The 13,601-nt window shown below is 44.0% G+C and overlaps 1 protein-coding gene across 1 annotated transcript in view; it reads left to right on the forward strand.

The window, feature by feature from the left end:
* Nucleotides 1-1,360: 1,360 nt before the first annotated feature.
* The window catches only part of LOC133367741 (vomeronasal type-2 receptor 26-like), a 37,247-nt gene continuing 25,006 nt past the window's right edge, over nt 1,361-13,601 (forward strand). The window contains exons 1-3 of the mRNA XM_061591842.1: nt 1,361-1,638; nt 9,103-9,238; nt 9,339-9,571. Of these exons, the coding sequence (XP_061447826.1) occupies nt 1,361-1,638; nt 9,103-9,238; nt 9,339-9,571 (647 nt within the window). The remainder of the gene's footprint in view (nt 1,639-9,102; nt 9,239-9,338; nt 9,572-13,601) is intronic.

Below are 13,601 nucleotides of genomic sequence, written 5' to 3' on the forward strand. Positions count from 1 at the left end.
TTACAGTTAGATAGGGAATTTTTCATATACTGTAGAGTTATGGAATTGTTCTTGCAGAGATAGGGCTTGACTGGGATAGAGAAGGCTGGAAGGTGTGTGTGGGTGTAAGGAGGTTTTAAAGGTGTATATAGACAGGTTAATATTAATCGACAATAATGTAAAGATTGCTGGAAGGATATAAGTAAAGAATATATAGTATATAGAAACCACATGCTTGAGTACTTGAACTATAAACAATCTTGCTTAAGAAACATCTGTTAAATAAACGAAGATGTTTGTTCTGAACATGCCTGGTTTTTGGCCAGCTTTTACTAGAGTACAAGGGTGGCAATACATACATAAAGGGACAAATAGTATCAATGGTAGTAGCAAAGTACGAGAAAGTCACTGTAGCAGGTTACAGAGGACCAACCCAGGACTGTTATCTTTAAGAGTCATGACGATACACAGGGGTGTTAAGGCTTGACTGGAAACCTGGATGTTTATAACAAGGGCTAGGGATAATACGCAGAATCCCTAATAGCAGCTTTATTATAAAGAGTGGTGAAAGAAAAGGGAAACCACATCTCCCTCTGCTAAAGGAGGAATGTTGGCACGTTGGCAGGTGGGGGACAGGACAGTCTTATATGATACTGTGAGTTGTCCGGAGCGAACTGTATCCAAAGAGATGACATATCAATGCTTTTAATAAGAAATTAAGATACATTCTGAGGAAGTTAGACCCAATTGCAGACACAATGAATATTCACATACACAAAGTAGCACAATGCAAGTAGGAATGGGAGAATCTTCATGTTTCTCTCAGTTTTTAGTTTTTCCAGTCTTTGGTTTACTAATTATATGCACTACTTTATGTATTTATGTGCACATGTTACACTAGTAAAGTTTGCATTTTGTGTCTGAAATTGCAAATTATGCAAATTCACCTAAACGTGAACTGAATCAAATGTCTCCCCCGACCTTAAATGCAAACCAGATTTCTTCATGTTTTCCTCAGAATTATGTTAATGAAATGCTGTGAACAGGGTTCCCCCTCCCCCCCGGGACCACATACAGAAAATCAATGGCTTCAGGCAGGTGTCTAGCTACCCTGTAATTTTCAAAATCACTGTTATTAATTTTCATCTTAACAGAGTCAGCAACAAGAAACAACATATGGCTGCTGAAATGCTGGGTTTACTTCTGTGCTGAATTCACAATCTGCCATTCAGAGTTGTGGAGTTGCTCTCTGGAGTAGTAGGGCTAGTATATATCACCTACTGTATAGTACCACAACTGCTCTATATCCACCATCTGTGCTTTTCTGTGTGTGATGTTCTAGCCAGGGACATGTTTTGGAGACCTCTCTAGCATACGCAAAATGTCAGTGTATCTCTCTGGCCTGGGGAAACATGGCATTTCACTCTGGTGGTTGTTTGCTGTGCTGCTGCTGCTGCTCCCTCATCTTATGTGTGAGGAAAGTGAAGAAAGTTCCACTTATGAGCTTTGCAATAACTGTTCTTATTGCTGTACAAACTACCAAGACAATTTGTACAAGCCTGGAGAAGCCATAATTGGTGGTGTCCTCTCTCTAGCATATCCTCATGAATATGATCTACAGTGGAAAGAAGCTCCAAAGAGGATCTATCAAATTACAGGGTAAGTTCTTCCTTATTGTTGAGTAGAAAAAAATTATTTGTATGATGATAACTGGGTTTCTGATCCACTACCTAAAAGGTGGGGTTTCAAGCTATGGTATGTTTTTAAAAGGCTCAGAACCCACTATTAGTGAGGGAGTTTGCACTTCACATGATGACAGTGATGTAAACTACCTAAGGAGCTTTGCAAACAAAAGTTTTAAATCAAAACATTACAGAAACGTACAAAGCCAATCTCAATTTCATGTTGCATGGAGATTGTAGCATCTAGGATTATAAAGAACAGGTGCTTTTCATGGTAAAGAAATCATCCACTTCCTGTGGAAACCTCTTCACATACGTATGTAAACAGCACATACTGAGCAAAGATTAGTAGCTTTTCAAGAAGCTGTATTCAGGAACTCTGAATCAGGATCAGCAATGCCTATAAAAACAGATTGCATAAATGACCATATATTCCGTGCACTTCTATACACTAGTAATAAAATGTTAGCTGCTTTGGCAGAAAATATATATATTCATTGTCTTTAACATTTATGTATAGTACTGCATGGTGATATAGCAAATAAATGATTTAAACATCAATATATATATATATATATATAAATTAATGTTATGCTTTTTTAAAAATGGAAATAAATCAGTAACTGAGTGTACTATATACACCACTAGCTGACAGAGGGATTTTTCCTTAGCATGCCAGTTAGGCTCACACAGCCTGTGTTCCTCCAAGGAGGTGCTGCAGCCAGCCAGACCCTCCCCAGCATCAGCCATAGTGAAGCTCAGTCAGTGTGGCTGCCAGCCAGGCAATGGGCACCCACAACAGAGTGAGTGCTACCAGTAGTCCCATAGCTCCCCAAGGGCACCGAGATCCTGCATGTCTTGCCTCCATCCCATTCTTCCCACATGCAGGGCCCCAGACAGGAGCACAGCCAGCAGCTCTTCCAAGGCCACGGAGATGGCTGAAGCTGAGAAGGGTCTGTGAGGAATGTGACTCCCTCTGCCTGTTCTCAGGCTGTGACACTGATGGATCCCCTCAGGAGATGCATCCTCCTCCCTCATGGTATGTCTGCACTGACAACCAAGGATATCTCAAAGAGGGGGGTTGTACAGTGAGCTGGCACCATATACCCTGAGGTGCAGTTGACCCTTTAGCAGGGCCGGTAGGTGCCAGGCCACTGTAGGAGGTGCAGAGCTTGGAATATTACTTTTAAAAAGTAATAAATTACAGTTATAATTACTTGGCACAAAAAAGTAGTAATTACCATTACAATTACAAGTGCTCTGAAAGTAAATGATTACTTTACTTTTTCTCAAAAGTAATCACTACAGTTACATTTCAGTTACTTTAAAAAAAAAAAAACTCCTACAAAGTGCTGGCCTTGGCTGCTGCACATCTAAGTATGAGATGAGAGGAGGAGGCTGGAGGGCAGATGGAGGAAAACTCCCAGTGGATACAATTATGCTTTGGTAAGTGCCACCAATAAGTTGTATACAAAAGCGGTAAGGACAGCAAAGAAGCTTTATTTTGCTGCCTCTATTAGATCATCTTTATGCCGCCCAGCGGAGCTTTTCAAGGTCGTGCATGGGCTTTTACACTCTGGCCCCCACGATACTATCAAAACATCTGAAGCCCGCTGCAACGAAATTGCTGGACACTTTCAAGATAAGATTGCATGTATCCGCAGGGATCTTGACTCTGATGTTGTGACAGATGAATCTATTGAAGTGTCCGGAGCACAGCCTTGTCCTTCTTTATTGGATGAGTTTCAGTTGGTGCAGCTTGAGGAAGTGGACAAGGTGCTTGGAATGGTTCGGGCAACCACGTCTGTTCTGGATCCTTGCCCATCTTGGCTAGTGAAAGCTAGCAGGGCTGGGACCACCGGTTGGGCCAAGGAAGTGGTTAATGCCTCCTTGAGGGAGGGAGTGGTCCCTGGTAGCCTCAAGGAGGCAGTAGTGAGACCTCTTTTAAAGAAACCCTCCTTGGACCCAGACAATTTGAATAACTATAGACCAGTGGCGAATGTCCCTTTTTTGGGCAAGGTTTTCGAACGGGTGGTTGCCAGCCAGCTCCAGGCGCTCTTGGATGAAACCGATTATCTAGATCCGTTTCAATCCGGTTTTAGGCCCGGTTTTGGCACCGAAACAGCCTTGGTCGCCCTGTATGATGACCTTTGTCGGGAGAGGGACAGGGGGAGTGTGACTCTGTTGATTCTCCTTGATCTCTCAGTGGTGTTTGATACCATCGACCATGGTATCCTTCTGGGGAGACTCGTGGAGTTGGGTGTCGGGGGCACTGCTTGGCAGTGGTTCCGCTCCTATTTTGCGGATCATCACCAGAAGGTAGTGCTTGGGGAACATCACTCGACACCATGGACTCTCCATTGTGGAGTCCCCCAGGGGTCGGTCTTGTCCCCCATGCTTTTCAACATCTACATGCAGCCGCTGGGTGTGGTCATCAGGAGTTTTGGAGTGCGTTGCCATCAATATGCTGATGACACGCAGCTCTATTTCTCCTTTTCATCTTCTTCAGGTGAGTCTGTTGATGTGCTGAACCGTTGCCTGACCGCGATAATGGACTGGATGAGAGCTAATAAACTGAGACTCAATCCAGACAAGACCGAGACACTGTTGGTGAGCGCCTTCCCTGCTCAGATGGTGGATGTTCACCCTGTTCTGGATGGGGTTACACTCCCCCTGAAAGAACAGGTACGTAGTTTGGGGGTTCTTTTCGACTCTTCCTTGTCTCTCGAGGCCCAAGTGGCCTCGGTGGCACGGAATGCATTTTACCATCTTCGTCTGGTAGCCCAACTACGCCCCTATCTGGACAGGGACGACCTCGCCTCCGTTGTTCATGCTCTGGTAACTTCAAGATTAGATTACTGTAATGCGCTCTACGTAGGGCTGCCCTTGAAGACAGTTCGGAAGCTTCTGCTGGTGCAGAACACGGCTGCCAGACTATTGACAAGGACCAGTCGGTCTTTGCATATAACACCTATTCTGGCACGTCTGCACTGGCTTCCTATTTGCTTCCGGGCGAGATTCAAGGTGCTGGTTTTGACCTATAAAGCCTTACACGGCGTGGGACCTCAATACCTTGTGGAACGCCTCTCTCGCTACGAACCTACCTGTTCACTTCGTTCAGAATCTAAGGCCCTCCTCCGGGTACCAACCCATCGGGAAGCCCGGAGGGTGGTTACCAGATCTAGGGCCTTTTCTGTGGTGGCCCCTGAGTTGTGGAACAGCCTCCCCGAAGAGGTACGCCTGGCGCCTACACTCCTATCTTTTCAGCGCCAGGTAAAGACCTTTTTATGCTCCCAGGCATTTTAATCTTTTAATCTTCTTAACCTTTCTAATCTTTTAATCTGTATTTTCTTTAATTTGTGCTGTATTTCGTTTTTATTGTGTTGTTTGTTGTTTGTTTGTATATGTTTTTGTGGTTTTTATTATGATATATTGTATTTTACTTTGTTTGTTCACCGCCCTGAGAGCTACTTTTGCTAAGGGCGGTATATAAATCGAAATAATAAATAAATAAATAAATAAGTAGCCTAAAACAATATTAAAATAAACACACACACACACACAGGGGATAGTAGAATAAAAAAAATATCCATAAGATTAACAGAATGGCATAACAGAATCTTACATCCCCCCACCCTGACCTCACATTTCAGGGTAGTTGGGTTGATCCAGTGGGCTGTTACCCCAAAGCTGGAGAGAGCAGAGACAAAGATGTCTCCTCTCTCTCAGACAGTCGAAGAAGAGAAGAGGGGGAAAGGGTGGAAGGAGGAAGGACAGATAAGCTTCCCTAAGCATATCAGTCTGCAAGGAAAGGAAGTCAGGCACAGCATCACAGGTAAAGGCAGGCAAGCCTAGCCAGGAGTTTTATCAAAGAATTATGGCTTCTAAGAGCTGGTTGTTGGGAGAGCAAGAAAAGTTATCTTTTGGAAGCAAGCTTTGTTGTTGTTATTATGTGCCTTCAAGTCAATTATGACTTATGGCGACCCTATGAATCAGTGACCTCCAAGAGCATCTGTCATGAACCACCCTGTTCAGATCTTGTAAGTTCAGGTCTGTGGCTTCCTTTATGGAATCAATCCATCTCTTGTTTGGCCTTCCTCTTTTTCTACTCCCTTCTGTTTTCCCCAGCATTATTGTCTTTTTTAGTGAAACATGTCTTCTCATTATGTGTCCAAAGTATGATAACCTCAGTTTCACCATTTTAGCTTCTAGTGATAGTTCTGGTTTAATTTATTCAAACACCCAATTATTTGTCTTTTTTGGAGTCCGTGGTATGCAAAATGTGTGTGTTGTACCAATCTTTCAGTAACAGTTCCACAAAGAATTTTCTGAAGCTTGCTTTCTTTCTTTTGACAGATGCTCATTCACTTGAAGTGATTTTTTTTAGTCAATAGATTCCTACAAGTCTGAACAGAAGGGAGAAATCAATACATCTTATTGTCAAATTAACATTGTCACAAGGTCTTCAGCTGCAGTTTCCCATAATAAAACCTCCATATGAGGAGGGTGTGGAATGAGTTTCTCCTATGAAATACTAATTTTATTTAGCAGAGAATAGACTTAAGCTCAAAGTTCTCTTGCTGAATAGCATCTTAGATCCAGGCAGCAGTGTGGGGGTTTGTCTCTAGCTTCGCAAAAATGCTAGTCATGGTAGTTGGAGGGAAAGAGGTGCAGGTAAGGGTAGAAACAAAGCAGAACTAATCTTAATGATTTTAAGACAGCAGGTGCTAATGACTTACACCTCAGGGTGCTGAAGGCACAGGCAGTGGAAATATCTAAACCGTTAGCAACTATATTTGAACATCTGTGGAAGACAGTATAAATCTCCGATGACTGTGAAAGAATGAACAATATATTTTTTCAAGAACAAGATTTGGTGATTTAGAAATCAATGCATATAACTCATTTGGAAAGTAGTTTGAAAAACTTTTAAGAAACCTAATCATTAGCTTATAGAGGGAAAACAGACAATCACTAGAAACTCAGGGAGGTTTGAAATAGTTACAACTTGCTTTGGAAACATTGACACATCATGTACACACTGATCTTTCCCTATATTCTTTCCTTATGACTTACATCTTTAAAAATGTATTTCTGACCAGGCTCAGGGCATGGTCTGAGATCACATGATGCAACAACCTGAACTGAAAGTAAGCCTGGGGTCTGGTCACTGCCTGAATGGGAATCGTTTGTGAGATCACTGAAAATATTTTTAAAGCTATTACAGGATAAGCTTGCTGTATATTTTAAAGACCTCTGGAACTGTTATCTAAAGTGGCACCCTTGCTTTTCCCATTTTGGTCCAGCCAAAACTCTCTGGAGATGGAGCCAGGAACTATGCCCATGAACAAAATTCTAGTTTGGGACTGAAACAACCTATTGGGCATATTGAAGATGACTTTGTTGAGTGGGTGGGAATTTGTTGATAGCTTGAGTCTTCAGACAGAGATTCTGGCTTCATACACAGACTTGCTTTGTCATGCATTACAAAAGTCTTTTTAGCTTTTGGGAGTGACAAGAGTTTTGACAGCACAATCCTGTGCATGCTACTCAGGTATAAATCCCACTGAGTCCAATCCTGTATATAAGATTCAGCCTAACTACACAAACCTTGGAAATCAGTCTTGTTTTCTCCAGTGGGTCTTACTTCCTAGTAAGTGTGTTTAGGATTGCAGCCTGAGCGTAACTATTCAAACAGCTAACTGGCCAAGTGCACAAAATTCTTCACAACATCATCAAGCTGATCTTACTGATGAATGCGGGTGTTGTGTTGGAACCAGAAAATGTGGGGGAACACTCTTGATCTTAGCTTTCAAAGCAGACACATGAAAAGGTAAATGCAGAAAATCCTCATATTACATGTTCCCCAATTTGTCAAGTCATGGAATTTGCCAACAAGAATGGAAGCCACTTGAGTGTCTTTAGAAGGTATTTGCCCAGTTCATGGGTGTGTGTATGGATAATATCCAATGCTGATGACACTCAGGTAGACCTATTGAATTCAGTGGACTTAAGGAACTTACATCTATTCATTTTAACTCCTTTGACACACACAGACACACACGTGTATGTAACATCCAACATAGAAACACACATACCCTGATTAAAAGTCTGCCTTCCTTATCAACAAAGGTCAACTTGGGTCAAGTTGTGTCACTAAAAGAATATGATTCCGCTTCCACACACACAGAGCCACCCACCCACATCAGTAAAAAAAAAAAATCTAGGATGAAGCCGACTCCTTGGCACACCCACAGCCCAACCACCTGCCTTGCGGCGGAGACTGCGCAGGGTGGTGGCTGTCTGCATGTGTTCCCTCACCTGAGAAGAGAGAAAGGCGCACTCTGGCGCAGCAGCCGTGAGGCAAGCAGCCGTGGGGAGCTCTGACTGGGCGAGCTGGGGAGTGGAGGGAAAGCACTGCCGTCGCCCGCTGTTTGCTCGGCCGGCAAAAGAGACTCTGCGGAGGAGTGTTACACAGCTCTACATGCCTAAGAGCCGGCTTGGGTTGTTCAAGGCGCGTGTTTCAGCGGCAGCAGAAAGTAGTCGCCGTGCACCACGAGGGGAGACGGCATGAAGGCTGGTGCTCCAGGGCACCCTCCTCAGCCTTCCTGAGAAAGAAGGGGAATGGCAGCGGTGGCTCCAAGAGGAACTGCGGCGTGGCGGCGGCGGAGGGGCGCGTGGTGGCAAGGGCAGGAACAGGTCACTCGGTGGGGACGGCAGGAGCTGCGGGGGTATGAACAGTGGGGGGCGGCAGGACACACGGGGCACACGCGCACACACCATCCTCACTCACCTCCACAGCTCTCTTCCCCTCCATTCTGCTGCTGCCTTCTCCGTCCATTTTTTCTCTCTCCGGTACTCCACAACCTCCTCCCTCGTGCCTCCTAACACAGAGCACGAGGGAAGAGTGACGCTGCAGAGACCTCCAGTGTGAGGCACATGTCTTCTGTCCACCAATCACATGAGCAGAAGACTTCCTCTTCCTCTCGCCCCTAGTAACATCCAAATATAACGTCAGAAACATTACAGTTACTGCTAAAAAGAAGGGAAATTGCTAGTCGTTCTATTACTAGCAAAATGTAGTGAAGTTACGTCCTCATTACTTAAAAAAGAAACGAATTACAAGTAACTTGTTATTTTTAACGAGTTATTTCCAAGCTCTGAGGAGGTGGGTGCATGGTTCCTTCATGGCTGCAGGGGCATGCACCCTCCACCCCCCGAGTAACACCATCTCCTCCTCCCCACAGTGCCAGCCACAAGTCCTGACCCAGTCTCCCCTCACCTGCACCATCAGCCTCTGCAGCTGCAACTGTTTGACCACAACCTGCCCATTCTCCTGGTCTATGTGCTGGACCAGCAAATGCAGCGCAGGACACAGAGGGATCACAACATCCCCTTGCCCTGCCCAATTTGCAGTGCTGTCACTTCTTCCATCTGACAGGCCAGCCATCGAGGAGCTGAATGTGATGCTGGTTCCCCACCTGGAAGCTCACGGCAATGCTTGCAGCAACATCCCCATGCTGCAGAAGGTGCTCCTTGGCCTATGCTACCTCACCATGGGAAACTTCCAGTGGGATGTAGGGTGGGGCACCCAACCCATCTCCCAGACCTCAACCAACAGGCACCTTTCTGGATGGCAAGGTCGCCCATGAGCAGGTGTTCATCCACTTCCTTCAGACAGAAGAGTGTGAGCACTTGAGGGATCAGTTCTTTGCCATCACAGGCTTCCTCGCCATCCTGAGGGCCCTTGATGGCACCTTCATCCCAATACTGGAATCTGCCCAGAACTCCCACATTTACAGGAACTACCACCACCAGTATGACATCAACATGATGGGAGTGTGTGATGCCCATGACATCCTCACCTTTGTGAATACCACAATGGCTCCTCAACTGGGTGTGGCTGATGGGTAGGCGGAAGGCTCTGGCAGCCATGGGGGAGGTCTGACTTTCACCAACCACTGACAGCTCTCCTCTCCTTCCCATAGTTGACCGTGTCTACCCCTTGCAGCCCTAACTGCTGACACCCTATCCTGCAGACCTGCCTGGCCACATAGCATGCTACAACCAGGCCCACTGCTCAACAAGTATGGCAATCACGTGTGCATTCAGGATGCTCCATTTGCACTTCTACAGCGGTGTAGCCACGGGGGGAGGGGGCACATGAGGGCATTATTCCCCCAAATAATAATTCTTCCCCCAGTGATGGTTTCCTTCAGTCCCCAAATCTCTAGCATTGCAGTAACATAAAACTTCACTTGAGGTTTTAGAAATACAGTTTAGGCACCTAAAGAGAGGGGCAGGGCCAAGTTACTGAGGGAATGTGAACACAGAGTTGTATTGTGTTCATAATAAGTTTGAGTTTAAGACGTTTCTCTTGAACAGGGCCCAGTAGTTGAGGGGAGGAGCTGGGAGGAGAGGAAAATGGGGCAGGAGGGATCAGGCCAAGAATGGGACCGGATGTGATCAATGAAGTTCTTCTCAAAAATTCACAGTATCTTTGTCTCATGAACAAAAGGGGATAGATACCAAACACAGCAAATGTAAGAGTTAAAAATGAACAGAAATCTTGACGGATGGGGCAGCGAGTTGGCAAACCTAAGGATTTGCAATTGGAGGAAACGAAGGCAGATAGGACAGTATTATTCTGCACTGTAGAGCATGTCCCCCATGGTTGACAATTTAATGATTTTGCCACTAAACTCTTAGTGTTCTTAGGTGCATGTCTGGTGGTGAATCTTCCTGTGCAGCGGCTAGTGGGAAACCTAGTGAATGTTGAACATTTTATGGTCAGAATCTGGTGGTTTTTACAAATACTTCAATTTAATCCCCCTCCAGCAGCCACTATAATATATTTCATGAAACTGTCTAGCCAAAACCTAACCTTTTTTATAAAAGAAATCTACTTTCAGATATTTTCTTGTATTTTTCATTGTTTGCATTTCTGTTCCTGTGTACAGACTCTAACATGCTATTTGACTATAGTTTCATTTTTGCTGTAAGCCGCAGATAGTGGATTGAAAGGATACCGGAGTAATTTACCCCACACAACACAAAGAGCCAGTGACAGAGAAGAGGATTTTAAAGTCAACTGTCCAGATTCCTTGGTGTGCTTGTTTTTAAAGGCATAAAGACAAGGAGGTTCTTGCCAATCGGCTTACTGAGAAGGAAAATGTGCAGGCAATATTCTACCCAATAAAAGTGTGATGCAGCCTAAGCACCACCAAAGGATACAGGATGATTAGGAACTATAAGCCTCAAAAATAAATTGCCTGAGCATGCACAGAGTGCACCTGCTTCACCAACAAAGAACCTCTGTTTGTATTTAATAAGGTGATCCCACAATGGGTACCCTTTGTGTAAACAGTACATGTAATAATCATAACAAGAAGAGCCTGCTAGATCAAGCAAACGCCCATCGAGTTCAGTATCCTGTTCTTAGAGCACCCAACCAAACACACATACATTTTTTTAAATCTAAAAAAAACCAGGAATGCAAAACTTCCATACTTCTCTCAGATCTAAAATGCACACACACACATATTATATCTGCAGTTCCAAACTCAAATGCAACACTCCAACAGTTGCTAGTACTTTTAAATTCTATGATTCACCTTGTTAAACAATTCCTCATAACAGTGTTTCACAATAACACAAAAATGTTATCAAACACTGTGTAGTGGATTAATGTCAGATTTTGCTGGATTTGGGGTGTGGGTTTGGTGGGGGAAAATCTTGTTGGCAACACTGATGTCCCCCTCCCCTGTCGTGCTCAGGAATCCTCTGTAGGTGCTGGGTGCTATTAGTGCATCTGGTGGGTGTGCCTAGGCTTTGGGGCTTAGACAGTGCAGCAGCCCAGCCTAGTTGAGGGCAAGTTCTGAAAAGAAGCAGAGGTGAGTGAGCTCGGTCTCCAAGGCCCAGGAGGCCTAATGACCTTACTAACTTAGCCCGACAATGGGGAGCCGGAATATTGTGCTCGTGTTTGTGTGTCTGGGAAGTATCTATTCCCTAGTTTGTTTAAAAACAGTTGAAAAATATATCCTTTCAGTTCTTTCAAGCTGGTTCCATTTCAAAATGGTTTTGAAGAGTGTAATGTGGCCTTAGTTGCAACAGTTCTCCACTCAACTATGCAAATCATTATAAACAATCTCATTTAACTTTTCTCTTGAAAACCTAGGTACTACAGGCTGTATGACATTTGCTTATAGAGCCATCAGAAGCAGCGCTAGCTGGCTGGCCCAGGGTCTTTCTGTAGAACAGAGACTGAGTGCTTGTACAGCTGATTCTAGCATTTGTAGTTCAGAGTGACATATAGTTCCTAAGTGATGCTGTCAAACATTTGCTTATGAAAAGTGATGTTTATAGGTATCAGTTTAATTTTAAAAGTGAAACTTCTGTTAATTGCTTTCCTGGCATCGCAAAGGAGACCACGGTAGTTAGTTCTGGGAAGTAGCTTCCTCAGGAGAACTAGACTCACAGTTCCTGAGCTTACTAAAACATTGTATCTGCACAAGGAAGCCTTTCCATGCATGTACAATTTGTATGCTGCAGGATTCACCTTTGGTGCATCGACAGCTGTGTGTGAAAATTAACTCTCAACTTTGATGCATGCGCTGAAAACATACAGGTGTTCAATGCTTCATCAGAGAAAAGCAAGCTTAGTAACCTTGGCTTTTAGAAGCAACATTTCTTTTTCTTTCTTTCTTTCTTTCTTTCTTTCTTTCTTTCTTTCTTTCTTTCTTTCTTTCTTTCTTTCTTTCTTTCTTTCTTTCTTTCTTTCTTTCTTTCTTTCTTCCTTCCTTCCTTCCTTCCTTCCTTCCTTCCTTCCTTCCTTCCTTCCTTCTTTCCTTCCTTCCTTCCTTCCTTCCTTCCTTCCTTCCTTCCTTCCTTCCTTCCTTCCTTCCTTCCTTCCTTCCTTCCTTATTTGATTTATAGCCCACCCTTCCTCCTGCAGGAGCCCACGGTGGCAAACAAAACCACTAAAAACACTTTAAAACATCATTAAAACATTTTTTAAAAAGCTTTTAAAAAAAGGTTAGAACATATTTTTTTAAAAAAGTTTAAAAACATATTCAAAAGCAATTCCAACACAGACGCAGACTGGGATAAGGTCTCAACTTAAAATGCTTGTTAAAAGAAGAAGGTCTTCAACAGGTGCCAAAATGTTACCGATCTAATATTTGAGGGGAAGGAATTCCACAGGGTACGTGCCGCCACACTAAAGGTCAGTTTCCTATGTTGTGCAGAACGAACCTCCTGATAAGATGGTATCTGCAGGAGGCCCCCCCCTCAGAGCGCAGCGATCGACTGGGTATATAAGGAACAAGACGGTCTTTCAGGTATCCTGGTCCCAAGCTCTATAGCGCTTTGTACACCAAAATTAGAACCTTGAACTTGGCCCTGCAGCAAATGGGCAGCCACCGCAATTCTTTCAGCAGCAGGGAGACATGTTAGCGATACCCTGCCTCAGTGAGCAGTTTTGACCCCATCCCAGCAGGCAACTGGTAGTTGTAATCTTTACTTCCAACACTCATCATCACCTCCCCATAAATATAAATAGAGGAAGGGCTCCATTAGTCCCCCTGCAAAAAAAGACTTCACCAAAGCTCAACTCCAAGCTGTGTGGCAATGCGACCTTGGCTGCATCCTACCTACTACTGCACCTTTCTACAGATTTTGTAGCAGTTTCACTGAGCATCTGTTTGACAGGGGGTAAAGTCTGCTGGAGCAAGGCCACACCGATCCTATGCACATTATTTAAATGCAGGTATCCTAGAAACTCACTCAAAGGTAACTGGGTATAGAAATGCAGGTGTAGTTTCTTTTCCTAAGTTTGTGTATGTTTAAACAGAAGTTTACTCTAGCCCATGGAATTATAATGGTTTTAACTATTTCTGACATAAAGTATTCCTTTCAGGTCAGGAAGTTATAAGTAGCACT

Source organism: Rhineura floridana, chromosome 11 (genome assembly GCF_030035675.1).
Source record: "Rhineura floridana isolate rRhiFlo1 chromosome 11, rRhiFlo1.hap2, whole genome shotgun sequence".
In the NCBI taxonomy this organism is placed as follows: Eukaryota; Metazoa; Chordata; class Lepidosauria; order Squamata; family Rhineuridae; genus Rhineura; species Rhineura floridana.